The following is an 18,192-nucleotide window of genomic DNA, read 5'->3' as shown; positions in this document are numbered from 1 at the left end:
TGGCTTATTTTCTTTCGTATAAACGGCCCTAATGTAGCCATCATGGGTAACTGAAGTCACAAACGAAAGCGCGCGCACAAGAGCAAGCTTTGCGGGCCATTCTCGTCTCCAGAGCCTCGCGATTCGATGATCACTTGACCAGAGGAAACGGCCAATCCCATTCGTTAGATCTCCCACGACCATGTGCTTTGGAACAGCTTTTAATGGTTGTATTCTGGAGGCGAGAATGAGGTGTGGCCCGCCTTCTCGGTCACCCTGGAAGCCAGCACTTCAAGTGACTCTGCCGTCTGGAATACAAGCCCCAGTCATAGAGTACTAAAGTGTGACGTCATAAAAATGAAATTTCTGAAATTATTGGATTTGTCCGGATATTCTGAAAGAACAATGTCCAAGAGGCCTACTTGCCAAAAATGATCATTTCGGGGCAAAATGTCTCTGAGATCGTAGCCCAGTTATGCTTAGAAAACTCCATACAAACCCTTCTAATTTTTTTTTGGGTCGACCCAAAAAAAAATTTGAATGGTTTGTATGGAGTTTTCTAAGCATAACTGGGCTACGATCGCAGAGACAATTTGCCCCGAAATGCTCATTTTTGGCAAGTAGGCCTCTTGGACATTGATCTTTCAGAATATTCGGACAAATCCCATAATTTCAGAAATTTCATTTTTATGACGTCATCAGTTTAGTACTCTATTTCAACGAAGTTTAGCCAGCGCACGCGCGAACATCATCTATTTTTTTCTTAAGAAGACAATTGAACTGTCATATTGATGGGACAAGATTTCCTTCCGGACCGCACCGCCGACGGAGATTTGTTGTTTACATTCTCAAGTAATATTCTAGACTTTCGAAGATTTAAAATTTGGCTCGCGGCACGAAGACTTTTCTCGATTTTGTCGCTAGCTCGGCCGCTTCGCCACCCGAAAAGCTCGTTCCGCTCGCTTTTAAAACAGCTTTTCTGCCGTGAAACTCGTGTCAGAGGTCAATTTATGGCAAATCCAGGTCCAGTAATGTTTGCTGGCGTTCTAGCCTAAAAATACCCTGTGTTCCAGAGGCTTTTCATGCCCGGTTTCGGCCGAAGACGTGTCGGCCTGTGGCCGACGAAGCTCCTCGTCGCACGCGAGAAAAAACCTCTGGTACCCAGGGTAGCCTAAAAAGTTCGAGAGATAAAAATAAAAATTCAATCTCAACTCGATGAAGCATCGAAAAGGTTAGTCAAACATAATATTATGATTTCATTGCACTCGTTTCTCAAAACATGTAGTGCCTGTTTGTTTGATTTTAACGGCCGTAGGAAGGTTTATTTAAAAGTTTACTAACACGTCGTTACAAAACGCTTCATGAAGCTTATTCCATAAGATCTCTCAGCCACATCCATGTCTCAATGGTTCTTTCTTACATAGTCTTTGTTGTTGCTGTTCCATTTCTGCGTATTCCTTTCACGATTATCTGAACTTGTATTAAAGCTGGCGGGAGAAATAAGCTTTCAACTGGTATTTAAGCGCTTCCCTTCTCTTGGTCCTCCAGCCAACGGCAATGAAAGTAACGCCAAAGCATCCCGCGGTGATTTCGCCCAAATCGAAACTTAAAAGGGACAATATATCATTGATCTGTAATTCTGAGAAGTATCGAACTCGGCCAGGCGCGATGCAAACGGATTTTTCAAGGTTCTCTTACTCTTCTCGCATCGTTTGATTTCGCGACAGGATGAACAAAAATCAAAATTCTGAGCATGCGCAGACTCGGGATACTGTTCCTTAAACAAAACCGCGTGCTAAGCCATTTTCAGTTTGGCGAACGCTTTTATGCAAACACCACTGGTCGTGAACAGTTTCTTTGAAGCATATATAGTAGACTAGAAAAGCATTTGCAAAGTTAAAATAACCACTAAGAAAGAGATTTGGAGGTTCAAAGATTTCCTAAACCGAGGTCTAAGTTAGACTTCACTAAAAAAAACGACCCTAAGAGTTTTTTTGAAGCCGAGGTGAAAATATGCACTCAGTTGAGCATAATAATTTATGCTTGAAGTTAGCACGGCGACCTGTTAGTTCTAAAAACATCACTGCCCATTATACAAATTTTGACGTACTCTTTGCTGAGAAACATGTTGCAAGCAGATGCATAAGTGTTCAAGAGACCGAGTCACGAGGCAAGCATGTGAATACAGCATCAATGTCGAACTACTTAAGTCACAGTCGTTCGAAGCCGCCAAATTCAAACCAATCAAAAATTAATTTGAATTTCAGTTTTTTGCGTGGCTGTTATAGCAGACTACAGGGCTGTACTTATGATTTTAAACAGTAAAAATACAACAAAATTAATTCCACAGATTAATTAAAACCAGTGTTCAACTTCAACTTCATTTAATAAAAATATTGATTACAATATGATGTTCAGCGGTTTAAGATACCGAAAACTAACAAACCCGTGGACTTGATCATCTGTTTGTACTAAAGGCTTGTTAAATATTAAAGGACATGCATATTACCAAAATACCCAGCTTCCCAGAATCGAACCCTCTTTTTTAAAATAAAAAAAAAACTGTCAAAATAAGTGGGTTCTTCCTGACAATGGGCACGTGTGCTCACTTCTTGGAATAAAAGGAAGACGACTGAATGAAAACAAAGCCAGTTTCATAGCAACACAGCTTGCCCTGAAGCATAGATCTACAATGGTGCCTAACTTAAGAAAGGTGCTGCACAAGAGGTTTGAAAGAACAAGAGTCGCTCAATTCCCAGCCTGCTGAACAGGCGTTATTTTTTCGCTTTTTTCAGGCGAGCAACGGCAATCGCGAAGCGATTGAGGGCGCTCCACGCCCGCTTCATGCTAAACGCTCACTCGAAAAAAGCGTAAGGGGCTACTACTCACTTCCATTTGAAGATAGTGGGTGGGTTTCACTTACCAGTTAGTGGAAACTTACGCAAGAATGTATAAAATAGTTTAACTATCTTTTTATTTATCGCGAAATTCTTCGCGCCTGAGCAAAATAATGTCGTCCAAAAGGGGCCGACAATTTTGATAGACTTCAGAGAGAGAGGCGGCTTCCTTTTTTGAGGTTACCATTACGTCACTGTTTTGATAGAAGCGGATTGGTCGAGACTGATTCCGGGGATTTCCCCGGGAACTTTTTAGTCGCGGAAATAATTTAACTTGCTTGCTAGCCGGAAAGAATTGAAATGAAGTGAACGAATGATCGTGCCAGAAGATGCCGCTTGTATCGCGAAACATTCTGCTTTGTACACTTTTTTGTCGTTAAAAATTCCGACAAGTAAAGAAACCTGAAGCTTTATTAAAGTTTAACCTGCAATAAGACGCTGTCTGTACGATGCAGTTGAAAAGGTTTTATAGGTTTATATCTTATCGATTATTAATTTTTATATATAACTCTCACCACTGCGACAAAACAGGCTTGAACAGCTTGCGCTCTAAAGATACGTATACGTCTATGGTTACAAATGGTATTCACCCCTTATATAAACCGCTTGAAGACACCCTTGAAGACGTTTTTGAACTGGTTGAGATGTTGACTGGCAGTAAATAAAATAGTTTTAAAACTTTCTTTCCATGTCAGAGACTCGAAAGTAATCACTATAGTGAGTTTTAGTATTTTTCCTTCAGGCAGCCTCATCCTACGAAGATTCCCAGAAACAGAGGACGCGCTTAGAGATGGGGCATCGATTTCATAAACTTGCTTGAAAAATATTACACGTTTAATCTCTCTCATAAATAACATCCAAGTTATACAATATACAAACGTAATCTTTACATAACATATTATTCATATATAACCTATTTTCTGTCCAAAATAATTTAAAGTTATACAAAGAGAGCCTTGGCACGTTTTTAATTTGATGATGGTACCTCCCTTTTTTCTCGGAAAAATGTGTAAGCAGCGACCGCAATGCGCAATCTTTTCAGACTCTTTATATTACCTGTGTGTTGTTATGGTCGTGATCAATGTCACTGAATTGCTACAGTGCTATAAAGGGTACTGATATTTCCTCAAGTAAACTTTAAGTTTTGCAGGAATGGGTAGCTTGTATACCCCTTCTCCTATTACATGACGATTAAGAGTCCTTCGACATAGATGTTGCAGACTGGAAACTTCTTTATATAGCGGTGCTGTAAGAAATAACATTGGTCCTCGGTCACGCTTTCTTGTATTCGAGGAAATCTGCCGCAAAGTTCGCCTCGATAGCAGCATATAATAAAACAGCATTTTCACCACACAATCAAATCTCAATGCAGTCCGCTGACTCGAGCTTGCAGGGCGAGTTGTGGCCCCATTGTTCTCAATTTGATCCAAGGAAAATTTTCCGTCGTTCATGACAATCCTTATGTTTGTCACACCTGATTCTGTCCTTAAACTCAACGTAAATAAATGTTTAGGATCAGAGCTAGCTCTCACAAGGAAAGTTCCAATGTGTTTGTGCATCAATAACGTTTTTGACTGAGTTGCGTTTATTGCTCCCCAATAAAAGCCACTTGTCTGTAAAGTCTGTAGAACGTTGTCAAAATACGACGCTGGTGTAGAAATAGTTGATGTTGTTGACATAATCGTTTTCCATCGCTTTCCTCGATATTTTGCGTTGTAAGAGTGAATTGTTTGTGTTTCTCCGTAACATTTGCCAGACTGTTCTTGATAACAAGAAAATTCCTATAGTTACACAACGATGAAATTCAATAGAGTACTTTCTACGAACCACACAAAACAGACGATACGTTGACCGGAAGTTGTTTCTCGGAATTGGCGTCATGATAGTTCCGCTTTCCGAGAAAATAGTCACGCGAACTATTTAATTTCAAGAAATAAAACAGCTTCCATTTCTGAATCATCTCTGAACTATTCAACGAAGCATTCCGGTATAAAGAAAAAATAAATTGACGAGACCAATTTTAATCCCGTGTATAATAAGCAACACGGAATATCTACCAACTTTAAGAAAGACGCTTGCCATGCATGAAATTCACAAGCGAAGCAAAGTTGTTAATTTATCTTCTCTGATGACTTCCGTTTATTGACCCCAAGTAGGATTTATCGGATTGGAATGTTCACCAGCAGTCCATTTCATTTCATTTCATTTCTAGGGGATTTCTTTAGACCTTTAAGAGTGTTTTCAATCACCTGAGAATAAGAGCTGTTGTAACTGTATGTTAATCAGGCGATTTGTGATTGTTCATTTAAATGACAACTTTACGGAAGATCTGAAAGGAACGAATGGCTCTGGTGAGACGTGCTAAAACGCACCATATTTAATACATTTCCTGGAAGAGGCAACATAATAAGGTACACTGATTGGTTGAGAGGCCAAAAATAACTCCAGCACCCTTTATTTTTCTGTTTTTTTTAGAAACACATTTCAACCCTCGAATCCTAACAGCCGTTTGTCGTTTATCACATTGTAATTTATCTTTAATGTACCTAAGTAAATTGCAAAATACCTATGCTCGAGTTTAGTAAAGAAATATAAATTGCTTTTTTTGTTATTTTGATGAATTAAAATTTACAAAAATATTCAATAAATATACGCATTAGTCCAGGACTAAAGTGCTAACAAAGTGGGTAAATATTTACACTATAGATAGCAAGTACAGTTCCGCCCCAATAATGGCAACAACGACAAAAACACACGACATAAAATTATAAAGACAGAGTATTATCACTGATACAGAAATTTTCGATGGTCCCGGGGGGAGTCACTCCCTTTTATAAGCCATGTGGGTATGTGCGGCCCCAATGGGTAGGGTTTTTGCGCCTTTCTGGTCTGAAAACGGGTATAGATTTTGCCCAATTTGGTCTGGTTTTCGAGGGAACTACGGGAGTGTATGAACGTACAGTTTTACGTTTTAATTCCAGATTAGTAAGAAAGGAAGAGAAATATGCGAATTCGAAATGCATTTGAAGAATTTTTTTTGGTTGGAACTCTAATCTATGTAATGATGACATAATTTCTGCCTAAAGGCCAGGTCTGAAAACGGTAAGGATTTTGGAAGTTTGGTCTAAAAACGGGTGTGGAAAATGACATTTTTTGGGTCTGAAATAAGGTCAGGATTTCAAGAACTGAGCAACACACCCCCACCAAGAATTCTCAGGAGTACCCCCCGGGTCTACTGTACACTTGAGGATTTTAGCAAAACCAACAAAACTCATGAAAACTGAGAAAGGAACAGAAACATGGCCCTGACGCTATCTTTACATTTGATGTCCGAGAATTATTGCCTGGGTACCGGCAAAAAACGGTGCTGTGTTCAAACCTTGGGTATCTGATGTAACTGTGTAGATATTTGCCCTATTTCGCCTTGTCGCACGCTATTTTTAAACTTGAGCTTAACAGGAAGTTGTGGGTATGAAAAGAAGTAGACTGCCTTGGAATTAACGAAACACGTGTGCACACAGGGGATCCGGTGACTACTTTCGTGACTGAATTCTGGCATGGGGTACTTGCAAAAAGCGGTTACATTAGTGCCCAGCGAGTAGCCTCTTAAAGTCATTTTTAACACGTACGGTTATCCAGAAAAATTTCCTGTCGTTCTGATGACGAGAATCTGTTTCAGAGTCTAGACAGTTCATATTTCTTGATCATTTTCTGAATTCTCGTGACCTTGAAGTTTTATGATGGAGTGGTATTGTAGGATTGAAGAAGAAGAAATTACTGAAATGTTTATCATTGTTAGGGCTCAAAGGGTAAGCAAAGATTGCCACCAGAAAACAAAAACAACGACAACGCAACGAACAAAGCAGATGAGAGACATCATTATATAAAGTGCGAGAGTGCTTAGACGAGTACCTGTTTTTTAAAGTGTTTTCACTCACGTGACCAGTATCTACGTAAATTTATTGGAGTAAAAGAAAGTTTTTACATAACAAATTCCAAAGAGAATTCAAATCCCACAGTGCTGGTTTGGGACACCAACATGGCCGCCGTTTCCTTCTTCTGGAAAACGAATACGGCGCACGTGACGTCATGTGTAAACTCCGCGAGCAGGTTACAACAATAACAACATTTTTTGTATCTTACATTTTAAAATTGCATTCTACCCGAAAATAGCTACTTGTAGTTAGCTAATCAAGGTGGGTAGTGAGGAAAACCGGACAAAAGAACTGAAAGACTTCAGCGACACTATCAAAAATAGCCACCAAAGCATACCAGTTCATTATTGATAATTAATTCAGAACTACAACAAGCTTCATGCTGTAATCGGGAAAGGCCAAATCATCACAGCTAATGTGCGGGACGATAAGGAACACATGAGGAACTCTTTGATGTAGAAAGGCGATAGGTTGTGGAGGCCTTTGAAGGTTAATGAAAGAACTAGGAACTGTATCCCCTCGGCAATGGGAGACTATAGAAGATACTTCTACAGTGGTGTTATATGATCGATTTTCCACCAGCGCATACATTTTATGGAGAGATTTCAAATTCTTTTCATACAAGAACAAGATGAAAACGTTCTTCTGTACATATCTATCACAAAGCAATAAGTGAGCGGTTACAACTGACTGCCAGTGGAAACCTGCCCGTTGATTTCTGCAGGCAATTTCTGCCTTTGTTTACGTGTTTAAGTGAAATCGTGAAAGTAGGAGATGCAAAGGCGAACTTCGAAAAGGGAGTTTTTATCGCGCGAGAAAATATCGCTCCTTTGCAGGTTCACTTCTATATATCGGCTACGCCGACATGACGTCAAGAAAAGAGTTGCTTTCTACGTATGAGCAATTTCAAATCTCAAGGCATAATTACAACACCTGCCTGTATCCTAGGTGACGGCTCATCAAAATAAGGGACACTTGTAAGCAAATGCGAGTCATCATCGCCAATACAAAGCTTAGCGACCGCTCCATGATCTGAATCCGTGAATTGAAACTGACCAACAATATAAACGTCAGTCTCTTGGTCAGCTGATTTCTGATTCACTGCCGCCCTGATTCCCCAGCACGGTAGGAACAGAGATTTCAAAATCATCCATTGACCGGTTTGAGGATGGAATCTCTCTACCGAAGCTTGAAGGTCCGAAAGCTGACCGCTTTGCATTTCCGCGCCACCAAGCGCGTAAAGAGACCCGCGCACGACCACGACGTCATGAAATGCGCGTGCGCGCTTCATGGGCGGCGCAGTTGACCATCGGTTTTTCTCTGGTTCGTAGACCTCAACTGATGAGACGGCAAAATTGAAGTTTCCTCCTCCGCACGCATAGATCTTTCCTTCAAGTGAAGCCACACCTAAAAAAGATTAAACTCGGTTCAAGGTGTTTTATTCTTTTCACAGCGCTCTGAGTTTGTGTTGTGAAAGGAAGGGATGTTGCAAAAAGAAAAGTACGCAATGGAGCGAGTGCATAAGGCTTCAGCTAAAGCACCGATCATAAATGTATGTTAGTGAAGGCTTAGTAAACCTTGAACAAAAAAATATGTAGGAGAGGGAAAGCAAAAATAGAGCAAAGGGCAAAATTTAAAGCTGCTTGGGCGGATCAAATTAGTAAGACTGAAAATTTGTTTACAAATGCTGTAGAGCTGCACACTGTACTATAACCAAGCTGATAATCGACCTGATCTATGTTTGATAATTTTCACTATAGTTATTGCAGTTATCATCTTCACCAAATTTGTGACCAATGATTTTATTTCTTCACAATTTGCACCTTTGAGGTTTAGCTATAAATTTATTCCTGCTAATACAGTATTTCTGCCTTTTTCGCCCCAGTGCTGCATTTCGCTTTGTTCAAGGGCTACTAAGCCTCGCTTATTCATACCGCTTCTTAAATTTTGAGTCTTTTTCTTATCTGAAACGGTCACGTAATAAGAAATCGTGACGATAAAAAAAATGTTTACCCCCTTGAAGATAGTGTGGCGACAGGTCTAATACATGACAACAACCATTCGATCTCATTCTTTCTTCCAAGACCTGAACAAAAAGCTTTACCATAGGCCTACAACTTAGGGCTATAAAATCTGACTCCACGTGTAATTAATAGACCTGAATTCTACTAAAAGGTGGAAGGCGAGTGCTCTCACTACTGCGCAATCCATTTCCCCGTCAAATAGAACAAAAGTTCCATTTAGAGCTCGCTAATTTTACCCACCTAATTTTACCCTTAAAGATACAGGAAAAGGTAAGACGAAGAAACAAGGATATGAGGTCACACCTAGGCATCAAACTGGGGTCGAGAATGAGGTATGATTACGTACCTAATGCTCCTCTTCCTATGCGCATGGGTGAAACTACCTCCCACTCGTTTGTGCATGGATTGTACTTCTCAACGGTCTTCAGACCTTCTCGAAGGAAATCATCAGTTCCGCCAATTACGTAGATGCATCCATTCAAAACAGTTCCGGATACTTGTCCTTTGCAATACTTAAGAGGGGGTAGTCCAGTCCAAGAATCCAGCTGGGGATTGTAGCATTCTACGGAACTGAGATTCGCGTCAGCACTGACTCCGCCCATTACATAGATGAGGTTGTTGAGTTTCACAACAGCTACAACGAGAATGGGATCATAAGTGAACAGTTACATTACGGTTATGAACCCAAAAGGGATGTGCTATTAAATAACTGGTTTGCTGCATTGGTGGGGACCTGAAAGAGGGAACTCTAGTGACCATGCACCGCAAAAAGACCAATAGCATACAGGCACTTAATAACATATGTAATGTCCATTTTACAGTTACGGGTGCAAAGGAGGCTGGAGTTCACACAACCCTTCCTGCTTTATCATGTAAATAAATGTTGTTCTCATGCTAACTAGTATTTTTTTAGCATGATTTTCATAAGAAAATGAAAGCAAGGTCAACCTTAGCCTCAAGTTCACTGGAGGCTAGGGTACTAAGCTCATAACTGTAAAATGTTCTATTGCGGCGGCAGTACATCTGGTTCAGTCAACGTAATTGCGGCCGATTTTGGTCCACAAACGTAGCACTTCGTGTATAATGATCAAAGTACGATTTAACGCTGCAAGTGCTTAATATCAGGAGCACACTTCAGTTGCTAAAAGCAAGTATACCGTTATACAGCGCTGTTTTTCCTCTTTCTTTCTACTGATACTGTGTTTCGCGAAGTTAAATAAGCCCCTCCTCTCTCCATCAAGGGCCCCACCCCTAAACCAGTCAGACGCAGGAGGCAGTGTGGCCGAGCGGTTAAAACGCTGGACTTGTAATCCGGAGGCGCCGAGTTCAAGTCCTGCCCTGACCGCTAGCTGGATTTGTTCTCGGCAGTCCCAAGTTCGAATCCTCGGGCCAGGGGCCCGTTTCTCGAAAGTCCCGATAATTAACGGGCCCGGTAAGCTGTCTCCGTTTTCATTAAACATCGAGGTTTCAATAGTTTTGCATCTAGCATGATAAAACTATCAGTTAATGAAACAAAATGGAGTTGTTTGCTAGCCAGGACCCGCGTTCTTATTCTTTATATTTCGACTTGAATATTTGATTTCGGGCCCGTAAAGTTACCGGGACTTTCGAGAAACGGGCCACAGGCTTGTAAAGAGCCAACTGGTTCGCCTTCTACCAGTTGGGATTCTTAACCATATTATGTTGCATTTGAGTTATTTGTTTCATTATCCCTGACAAGCCCCATCAGGGGAGTGGATAATTAAGTATTTATATTTTACGCTAACGTGTAGTCTACTGCACGACGCAACTGTACCTGCTGATTCTCTTGCCTCACGCATGGACGCCATTTTCCCCCATTTCTTTTCATCTTCCAAACAAAGGACGTCTGTTCGGTTTAAATATCTGTCAGGACTGTCAAATCCCGAAAGTCCTCCTACAATACAAAGTGTTTTCGGAGTTGTGTTCCGTGGAGTTGTACGTGGAGTCTGAAGCAAGGCTCTCTTTTCTGGGTGAAGTTGGTAGGTATTTATCTCCTCAACAAGAGCTTCACAGCCTGAACAAAGTAAGATAAAAATTAAATTAAATAACAACTACAGTCTACTCCTGATAACTCGACCCTTGAAGGGAAATCGAAAAAAGCTCGAGTTATCGAGAGTTAGTCGAGTTGTCGGGAGCTCGAAGCAAATAGCCGGTAGGCTCGATTACCAGCCGCTGTTCGGGACTGAATGAGCCCGCACTCATCCTCTTCGGGGAGGGTCAAAGACCGGACCCGGGAGACGGCGAAAATCGAGCCTAATAGCCGGTAGTAAGGGCAAAACCAGTTTTTCTGTACAGTGAACATTTTAATCACATTTAACTGTAGAAATATCAAGTTAAACTGGTATGATGCTTCTAGAATATAAATCAGAGCGTAACGTAACAAAATATAGCCTAAACAGAGCATGCGTTTAACTGTTTTGAGAAGCAAAGCCGTTTCACGTTAGATTTGTGACAAACAACATTAGCCTCCAGAAGTAACTGAAGCTATATGCCTACAACACGTCAATGGAAAATTCAAAATTCAATGTTTCGGACGCCAGTACACTGTTTTTTTCCCGACTTTATAAGCGCTCAAAACATGGTTCGAGTTACCGGGGGTAAATTTATATCAAAATGATCCGAAGGGAAACAAAATTAACATCGAGTTAGCGGGAGGTTCGAGTTACCAAGTGTAAAATTACAGTAAATGTATGGCGGAAATTCAAGGGGAATCGATTTTGGTTCGAGTTAGCGCGAGGTTCGAGTTAGCGAGGGTTCGAGTTATCGGTCACTGGTCACCAAGCAAGATGGCTACGTTTTCAGTATAATATCTATACTGTATCTATTTTTTTGCTGTCATACCGTAAAATTCCAAAAACAAGCCCCTCCATGTATAAGCCTCTCCAAATACGACCCCCAACCCCCAAACTTGTAACGCATAAAAACCTCCGCTAAATCGCCCGTCCAAATAGACCCCCCCCCCCCCCTCGGGGGGTGTACTGGGAAACTGCCCTCAAATACAAAGTAAAACAAAGAAAAACGTAGCCTGCGTAGCTGGCGGTATTGTCTGGGTGCGAGATTAAAGTTTTGGCGGCGGAGCCGTGTTCCAAAAAAAGGGAGTAGGCAAGAATAAGGCTAGCCCAATCGATTTTGAAACGCAAATTTCCCTCTGTACATAAGTCCCTCCAGAAATAAGCCCCTCAAAAAGGGCCTCTGAAAAATATAAGCCCTGGGGCTTATTTTCGGAATTTTACGGTAATATACAATTTTACTAAGGGGCACAATATTAGTCTACCTAGATGTAGTATTGTTTTATTTTCTGTAATGAATAGTTCTGTAATTGATGCTAAGTGGACAAAATACAAAGGTTACTGTGTGGAGGGAGGTACATGTTCATTCCCTAAGAATGTTTGTCCACAGACTCAAAAGTGAACTCAGCCAACATGTCTCCACAGTTGACAGTGGGAAGAAAAATCTTCTCCTTCAAGTGGCTTTGTCAGAAACGTTCTCAAAAAACATACTGGATATATGGCTAATAGAAACAATATCAAAATTTGTAAAATATTGTGGTTAAACCACTCGCCTAGGGCTCGCTCGCGGTTCAACGTTTTGACAATCATTTCTATGATCTACAACTTTAATAAAGCGACTAGTGTCTAATCTATTTCTTTCTCGGCGGAAATAGAAAATCCGCTAAAAAAGCAATCTGACGATAACACATCACAGATTTAACGTCGTTCCCAGAGTCAATTTCTCCATCAACTACGTATGACGAAGCTCGTTGCCAGGGTTTTCACTTGCAAATTGGGAGGCGTAGAGAAACGAGAGAACAGGACCCAGTCAAGGAGGGGGAAAATCCGTAACAGTTTGACGATATGAGGAAGCAGCGTGGCCGAGAGGCTAGAGCGCTGTACTTGTAATCCAGAAGCCTCGAGTTCAAGTCCCGCAGTGACCGCTGGCTGGATTGGATCGCGGTAGTCCCGAGTTCAAATCCTCGGCCACACATGTGAAATAGCCAACTTATTCGCCTTCTACCAGTTGGGATTCCTAACCTTAATATGTTCCGTTTGAGATTTTTTGGTCATTATCCCTGAAGAGCTCCATATGGGGAGGAAATAATGAAATATTTACTTTAATTTAGACTACGCCAAAAAACAAGTAGCCTGCGAAAACATCCGTTTCTCCTCGCTCTTCGCCCATGGGGACGTTTCGCGAAACGTCCCCAGCGGCGAAGAGCGAGGAGAAACGGATGTTTTCGCAGGCTAAGAAACAAGGGGATGTAATCAAAAACATCTTTGCCTACACTTTTGCAAGATACGGCTAGATGAAGTCTGAACCACACAATGGCCCCTTTCAAGATTCCATTGCGTATAGCTAAAATTATATGACTGTTAAGCTACAAAGAAAGGAAATGAGCTTCTACTCGGCAAGGTATTTCACTGTTACCACATCAATCGGACCACGCCTTAAGACAAAAGGCCAAAGGAATTTTTGCAGATGTTTAAGTGGAACCATAGGACGTGACACCTGTTGTTAATTCCGCTCGTTGCACACGGCGACAGCAGTAAATGCATAGAAAAATTATTATAGCGACGATCACAAAGCCACAAACCGAACTGACAATTATAACCGTAATACTGACATTTGTACAACCAGATTGATAAGAACATGTCCCGCGACAACAATATTCTATGTTGCGATAATTACAGTCGGAGTCCTTCGAACAGGATGACCCAATACAGACACTTCCTTTGATGCACTTTCTGTTACAACAGCTTTCTCCTCCGGAGCAGATTCCTCCGCCAGTACCGTCAGGTGTACATGCTTGTCCTAAACAATTTGAACCTAGAACACATACACCAGGCGCTCCGCAACAGCTTTCGCCTCAGGCACAGTGGTAATTTAAAAAACAAACGTGGCCAGCACAACTTGAGTCATCGACACAGTCATTGTCGCAGCAAACTTGACCAACACTACAGTCTGCTGCTGTCACACATCCCTGAACAACCAACGACGATCCACATGTCAGAATCAACACCACACAGTTTAAATGATCCAAGCAGATTTGAGACATGGAAGTTGCTATCTTGACTGACTCAAATTATTTCACTTGCTCTTGTTTCCCAGAATACCAATAGCTTCCGGCTTGTCCAGTGACGTCATAATATTATAGCACTTTGGAGTCACAACATTTCAATAATGGCGGTATCACTGTTCCAGGCTTGGATGGTGCTAAACACATTGTTTGGTTTTTCGTTAGCTATGCAGGGTACCTTCAAGGAACGTTCTACTTAAGTATATCAAGATGAATGCGCCATAGACCAAACCTGCTGCTGTTACGAGTGTGTCAACGGATCAAGTTGTGTTGGGTGTACCTGCGACAAGAGTTCGGCATGCGCCAATGGTGAAAGCTGCTGCAATCATTTGTGCTTGTCACTTCCGAATTGTGTCGGTCAGGATTGTTCACTAAAGGAGCAGTGTGGGACCAATGAACATTGCTGTAACCACAAATCAGAAATGTGAATTAGACTGTGACTCATGTCTGACGGACAGCGACTGTGATGATACTGGAGACCTAATATGTTGTAACAAAAAGTGTACCAGTTCGATTGACCGCGGAGGGTCGCTGTGTTCCACGAACTCTGATTGTCATGGCGGAGACTTCGACTATTACAACTGCTGTGGAGGATGGTGCAAAGAAATTGACTGTTTTGATTACACGCCTTTAATCATTGGCATCATCTGCGGTGCTGTGGTAATTGTTGTCTTGGGTGGTTTCTTCTATTTTCGTCGAAGGCAAAGAAGACTAGAAGCCAGTCGTCAACCATTAGTTGCAGCTGCGGAAGCTCCAGATTACGGATGTCTGTGCATCTGGTTTCGCCGTTAATAAAATGACTAAATTTAGTCTGCATTTTTTACACGGCTTCCCAGGAATAAAAGTCTAAGCTCAGGGGCGGAGCCAGGATTTTTTTTAGGAGGGGGTGCACTCGTCTCTTGCTCTACTTCAACTCCAATACACCACACAGTTTTTTTTTTTTTGTCAGAATACCAGTTGTATTAGAAAACCGCAGGTCATCTCAGGGGGGGGGGGGGGGGTTGCGCACCCCCTGCACCCTCCCCCTAGATCCGCCTCTGAAGCTTAAGTCCGGTTCATGTCATGCACCAGAGGCGGATACAGACCTTCAGATAAGAAGGGGGGGAAGGGGGGGGGAGTTTGGTCTAAAAATAGGGGGAGCGGCCCCCAGACCCCTCCCCTGGATCCGCCACTGGTTACGGCTGTCTATAAACGTCAGAAGTGTAAAAGACGAACTTTTTCGAAGACCAGCAGTTGGTAATCAAAATCGTATCAGATTACTTGGTGCTTCTCAGGTTTTTCCAATCCTTACCTTTTAAAAATTTGTTTAATCTCTACACTGCAAATTATACATGAAAAGTAATCCCAAATAACCAGAGGCAAGCCAGTTGGCTATTTTGTACTTTTAGGGCTACCGAGAACAAATCCAGCAAGTTTCAAGAGGAGGAAGGTCAGTGAACGCTAAGGAACTCGGCCATGCAACTTTCCTTTACTCGGAAGTATGACACGAATAACGAAAGTGGTCTCAACATTAAGAGCTAAACAGCCAACCTTGCTAGATGCTTGTGTTTTTATCGCTTTCAGTTGCGCCACGTTACATGGTGAACCTCTTCTCTTCCTGGCACCGTCGTGTTGCTTCTTTGTTTTTCCTATTTAGTTAATTTCCACTTTTGCCGAATTCGGGTTCTCAAAAAAAACTTTGTGTTAGTACCTCCTCCCCCATCCCCCCCCCACCCGATTGGGACTCCGGGAATCTACTACTCACCAGCGTTTTTGAGTATTCCAAAATTAGACCCCAGTAATTCCATCAACAAGTTTCTTGGCACAAGTGGAAGTCGAATATTTTTCATAACATCAGGGTAATGTTCGCGTCTATTTGTCATGTCATGACTGATCCAAGCCAAGGCAAATTTTAAAACACCTTCTTCATTGCAGCAAATATTTAGGTTGTTTGATGAAATTAACTTTTTTAAGATGTCTGCTGGTATGGACAGAAATCCTACAAAGAAATAAAAGATCATGTTTACCGTGAAAAGAGCTTGAGAAGTAACCATTTAAGGAGGGGGTGGTAACCTGCATAGCATGGTGGTTTTGGTTGGGCGCACTAAGTAATATAGGCTGGCAAGGGCAGAGAAACCGCGACGGTATCAGGTTAAGGGATTTCAGAGAAATTATGTTGTAGTTTTAATGCACTTGAAACAAAGACAAGTGTCACCTTGAGATTGAAATTGTAAAAAAAATATATATCTACCCCCCCTGCCCCTTAAAATAACACCTCACTTCAAATAAGCGCCCCATAGACTTAAAAAAAAAGTTAGCACTCTTGGCAGTAATTCAAGCATTAATTTTTACAGGTTTGCAAAGTGAAATGCGATACAATATTCTCTTACATTGAATCTGCTCTTTAGGATTCTCTAAAATGAACCTTTTTTGGTCGTGATTGAGTAATGCCTAAATTCCCTTAAAGGAGGCAGAAGCCACAAAAACCTGGCAGAGTTCTCTTCATTTTCAGGGTACATAGCTGTAAAATGTCCATTAAGAAACCAAAACAACTCTTGCTGTGATGACTGTCGTTTTAGTTTTGGCACTTGAGGTGCAACTGATCTTTGAATTTTAACCCCCCTAATGCATGGTTCAATTTGACCTCTTGTCATGCCCTTCCAGGCATACCCACAGGGCGTTTGCAAATTTTTTTCTTTCTTGGTGGTCTATTCCCCACCCCCGGGCACGTAAAAAGAGGCAATTCCCCACCCCTGAGCTCCTGATCGACCTCATATACATATTTTTTGGGTACATCTTTTTGAGATCAACATTGATTTCCCTACAATAGCAAAAAGAGACATTTTCATAACTTCTATAAACGTTTTCTAGAGTTTATTTAAAGAAGGATAATAAGTGTATAATGTGGGTAAAACATGAACAATAAATTAGAAAATTAAAATGTGCAAAGAAAAAACCTCAAAGGGCCTCCTTGGTATGATAAAACACTTCATAAGAACACTGGACTGAATCTCTGTTTATCTATATATATTATAAGTATAGAATCTGTCTTAGTACAGTCTATTTATGTTGTCTTCTTACTACACAAGGCTGAAGAAATATTTCTTCGTTTCTTTTGCAAAAAAAAAAATCATTCGAGTACTCATCAGACCCACATTCATTGGAAATTTTGAAAAATACCTTCAAATACAGACTTTAATTTTGATAGGTTATTCCTCTCCAACCACTCTTCCACAAATTCCTGCATTTGCCCTTAAAAGTATGTAGCTTTGAGGTCTGCAGCCAGCATGCAAACTGCACAAGAAATGACATGTACTTTGCAAAAACAAGGAGAAGTTATTTGCCCCACCCCCTACCCCCAGGAAGAGCACCACTTCAAACAATTCCCCACTCCCAGTCCTGAAAAGCTGGACTTGTCCCAGGGGTTGCCAGGCGGGGGAAGGTAACAGGTCAAATTGAACCATGCATAAAGGATATGGTGAGCACCCATGTCTTTTCAATAGGGGAATATTACACCATCCTCTCCCCACCACCACCCACTGGAAAATTTGCTGAAGGAGGCTCTTTTTCATAAGCCTCTGATTGCCACAAGCTTGCAAGGTCAAATTTACATCAAAAGAAAAAAACAACAAAAACTAGTCTAGAGGCTTCCCTCATAACCGGCGCATCCATATTGAATACTTATACATCTCTCTCCAAGATCGGCCCATACCTTTTTGGCAGCTTAATTCCACAAAGTTCTTTTCCATGAACTCGAAAGCTATTCTTGATAATTCTTGACTTGATATCATTTCAGCAACTGTCATGACTTCCACACAATTTTTTGTGTTAATTTTTCTGCTGATGTAATCGACGCAAATCTTTTCCGCTCCATTGAATAACAACATGTTGGCAGCGACTAACACAGCTTTCACTTGAGTTAAAGATTTCAAATCCATTTTACAGGTGTAAGCATATTCGATCAGCAATTTCAAAACGTGTGACTCCAAAGGAATTTTGATTTTTTCTTCCTTTGATTCTCGCATTTCGTTAGTAAACATGGCTTGAAAATATGAGCTACAAGCCGCCAAAACAAGTCTGTGTACTTTGAAGAGTGCTCCATCACAACTTTCCAAAACAACATCACAAAGGATTTCGCTCGTCCTAAACTCCTCCATTCTTTCAAGACATTGCAATGCATGCAAATGCCCCTTGTCGACATTTCTTGTTCGACGAGAGGAAGGGTTGCTTGTGAATTTGTTCGACAATTTGTTCTGTTTTGGTCTGGAAGCCATATTTAGAAC

The 18,192-nt window shown here is 41.3% G+C and overlaps 2 protein-coding genes across 2 annotated transcripts; both read right to left on the bottom strand.

Moving 5' to 3' along the window:
* Positions 1–3,692: 3,692 nt before the first annotated feature.
* On the bottom strand, positions 3,693–4,777 carry LOC140940523 (suppressor of cytokine signaling 3-like). The gene has a single exon (XM_073389509.1). The coding sequence runs from the start codon at positions 4,553–4,555 to the stop codon at positions 3,980–3,982; it is 576 nt and encodes a 191-aa protein (XP_073245610.1). The 5' UTR covers positions 4,556–4,777; the 3' UTR covers positions 3,693–3,979.
* Positions 4,778–6,819: 2,042 nt separating this feature from the next.
* Positions 6,820–18,184, bottom strand: LOC140941532 (kelch-like protein 12). Its single transcript, XM_073390544.1, has 5 exons — positions 17,622–18,184; positions 15,675–15,908; positions 10,631–10,870; positions 9,182–9,469; positions 6,820–8,218 (listed from the first exon to the last, which is right to left on the bottom strand). The coding sequence occupies exons 1-5, from the start codon at positions 18,181–18,183 to the stop codon at positions 7,725–7,727; spliced, it is 1,818 nt and encodes a 605-aa protein (XP_073246645.1). The 5' UTR covers position 18,184; the 3' UTR covers positions 6,820–7,724.
* Positions 18,185–18,192: the final 8 nt, after the last annotated feature.

This window comes from Porites lutea, chromosome 6, assembly GCF_958299795.1.
Source record: "Porites lutea chromosome 6, jaPorLute2.1, whole genome shotgun sequence".
Lineage (NCBI taxonomy): Eukaryota > Metazoa > Cnidaria > Anthozoa > Scleractinia > Poritidae > Porites > Porites lutea.
This window is presented reverse-complemented; position numbering and strand designations above follow the sequence as displayed.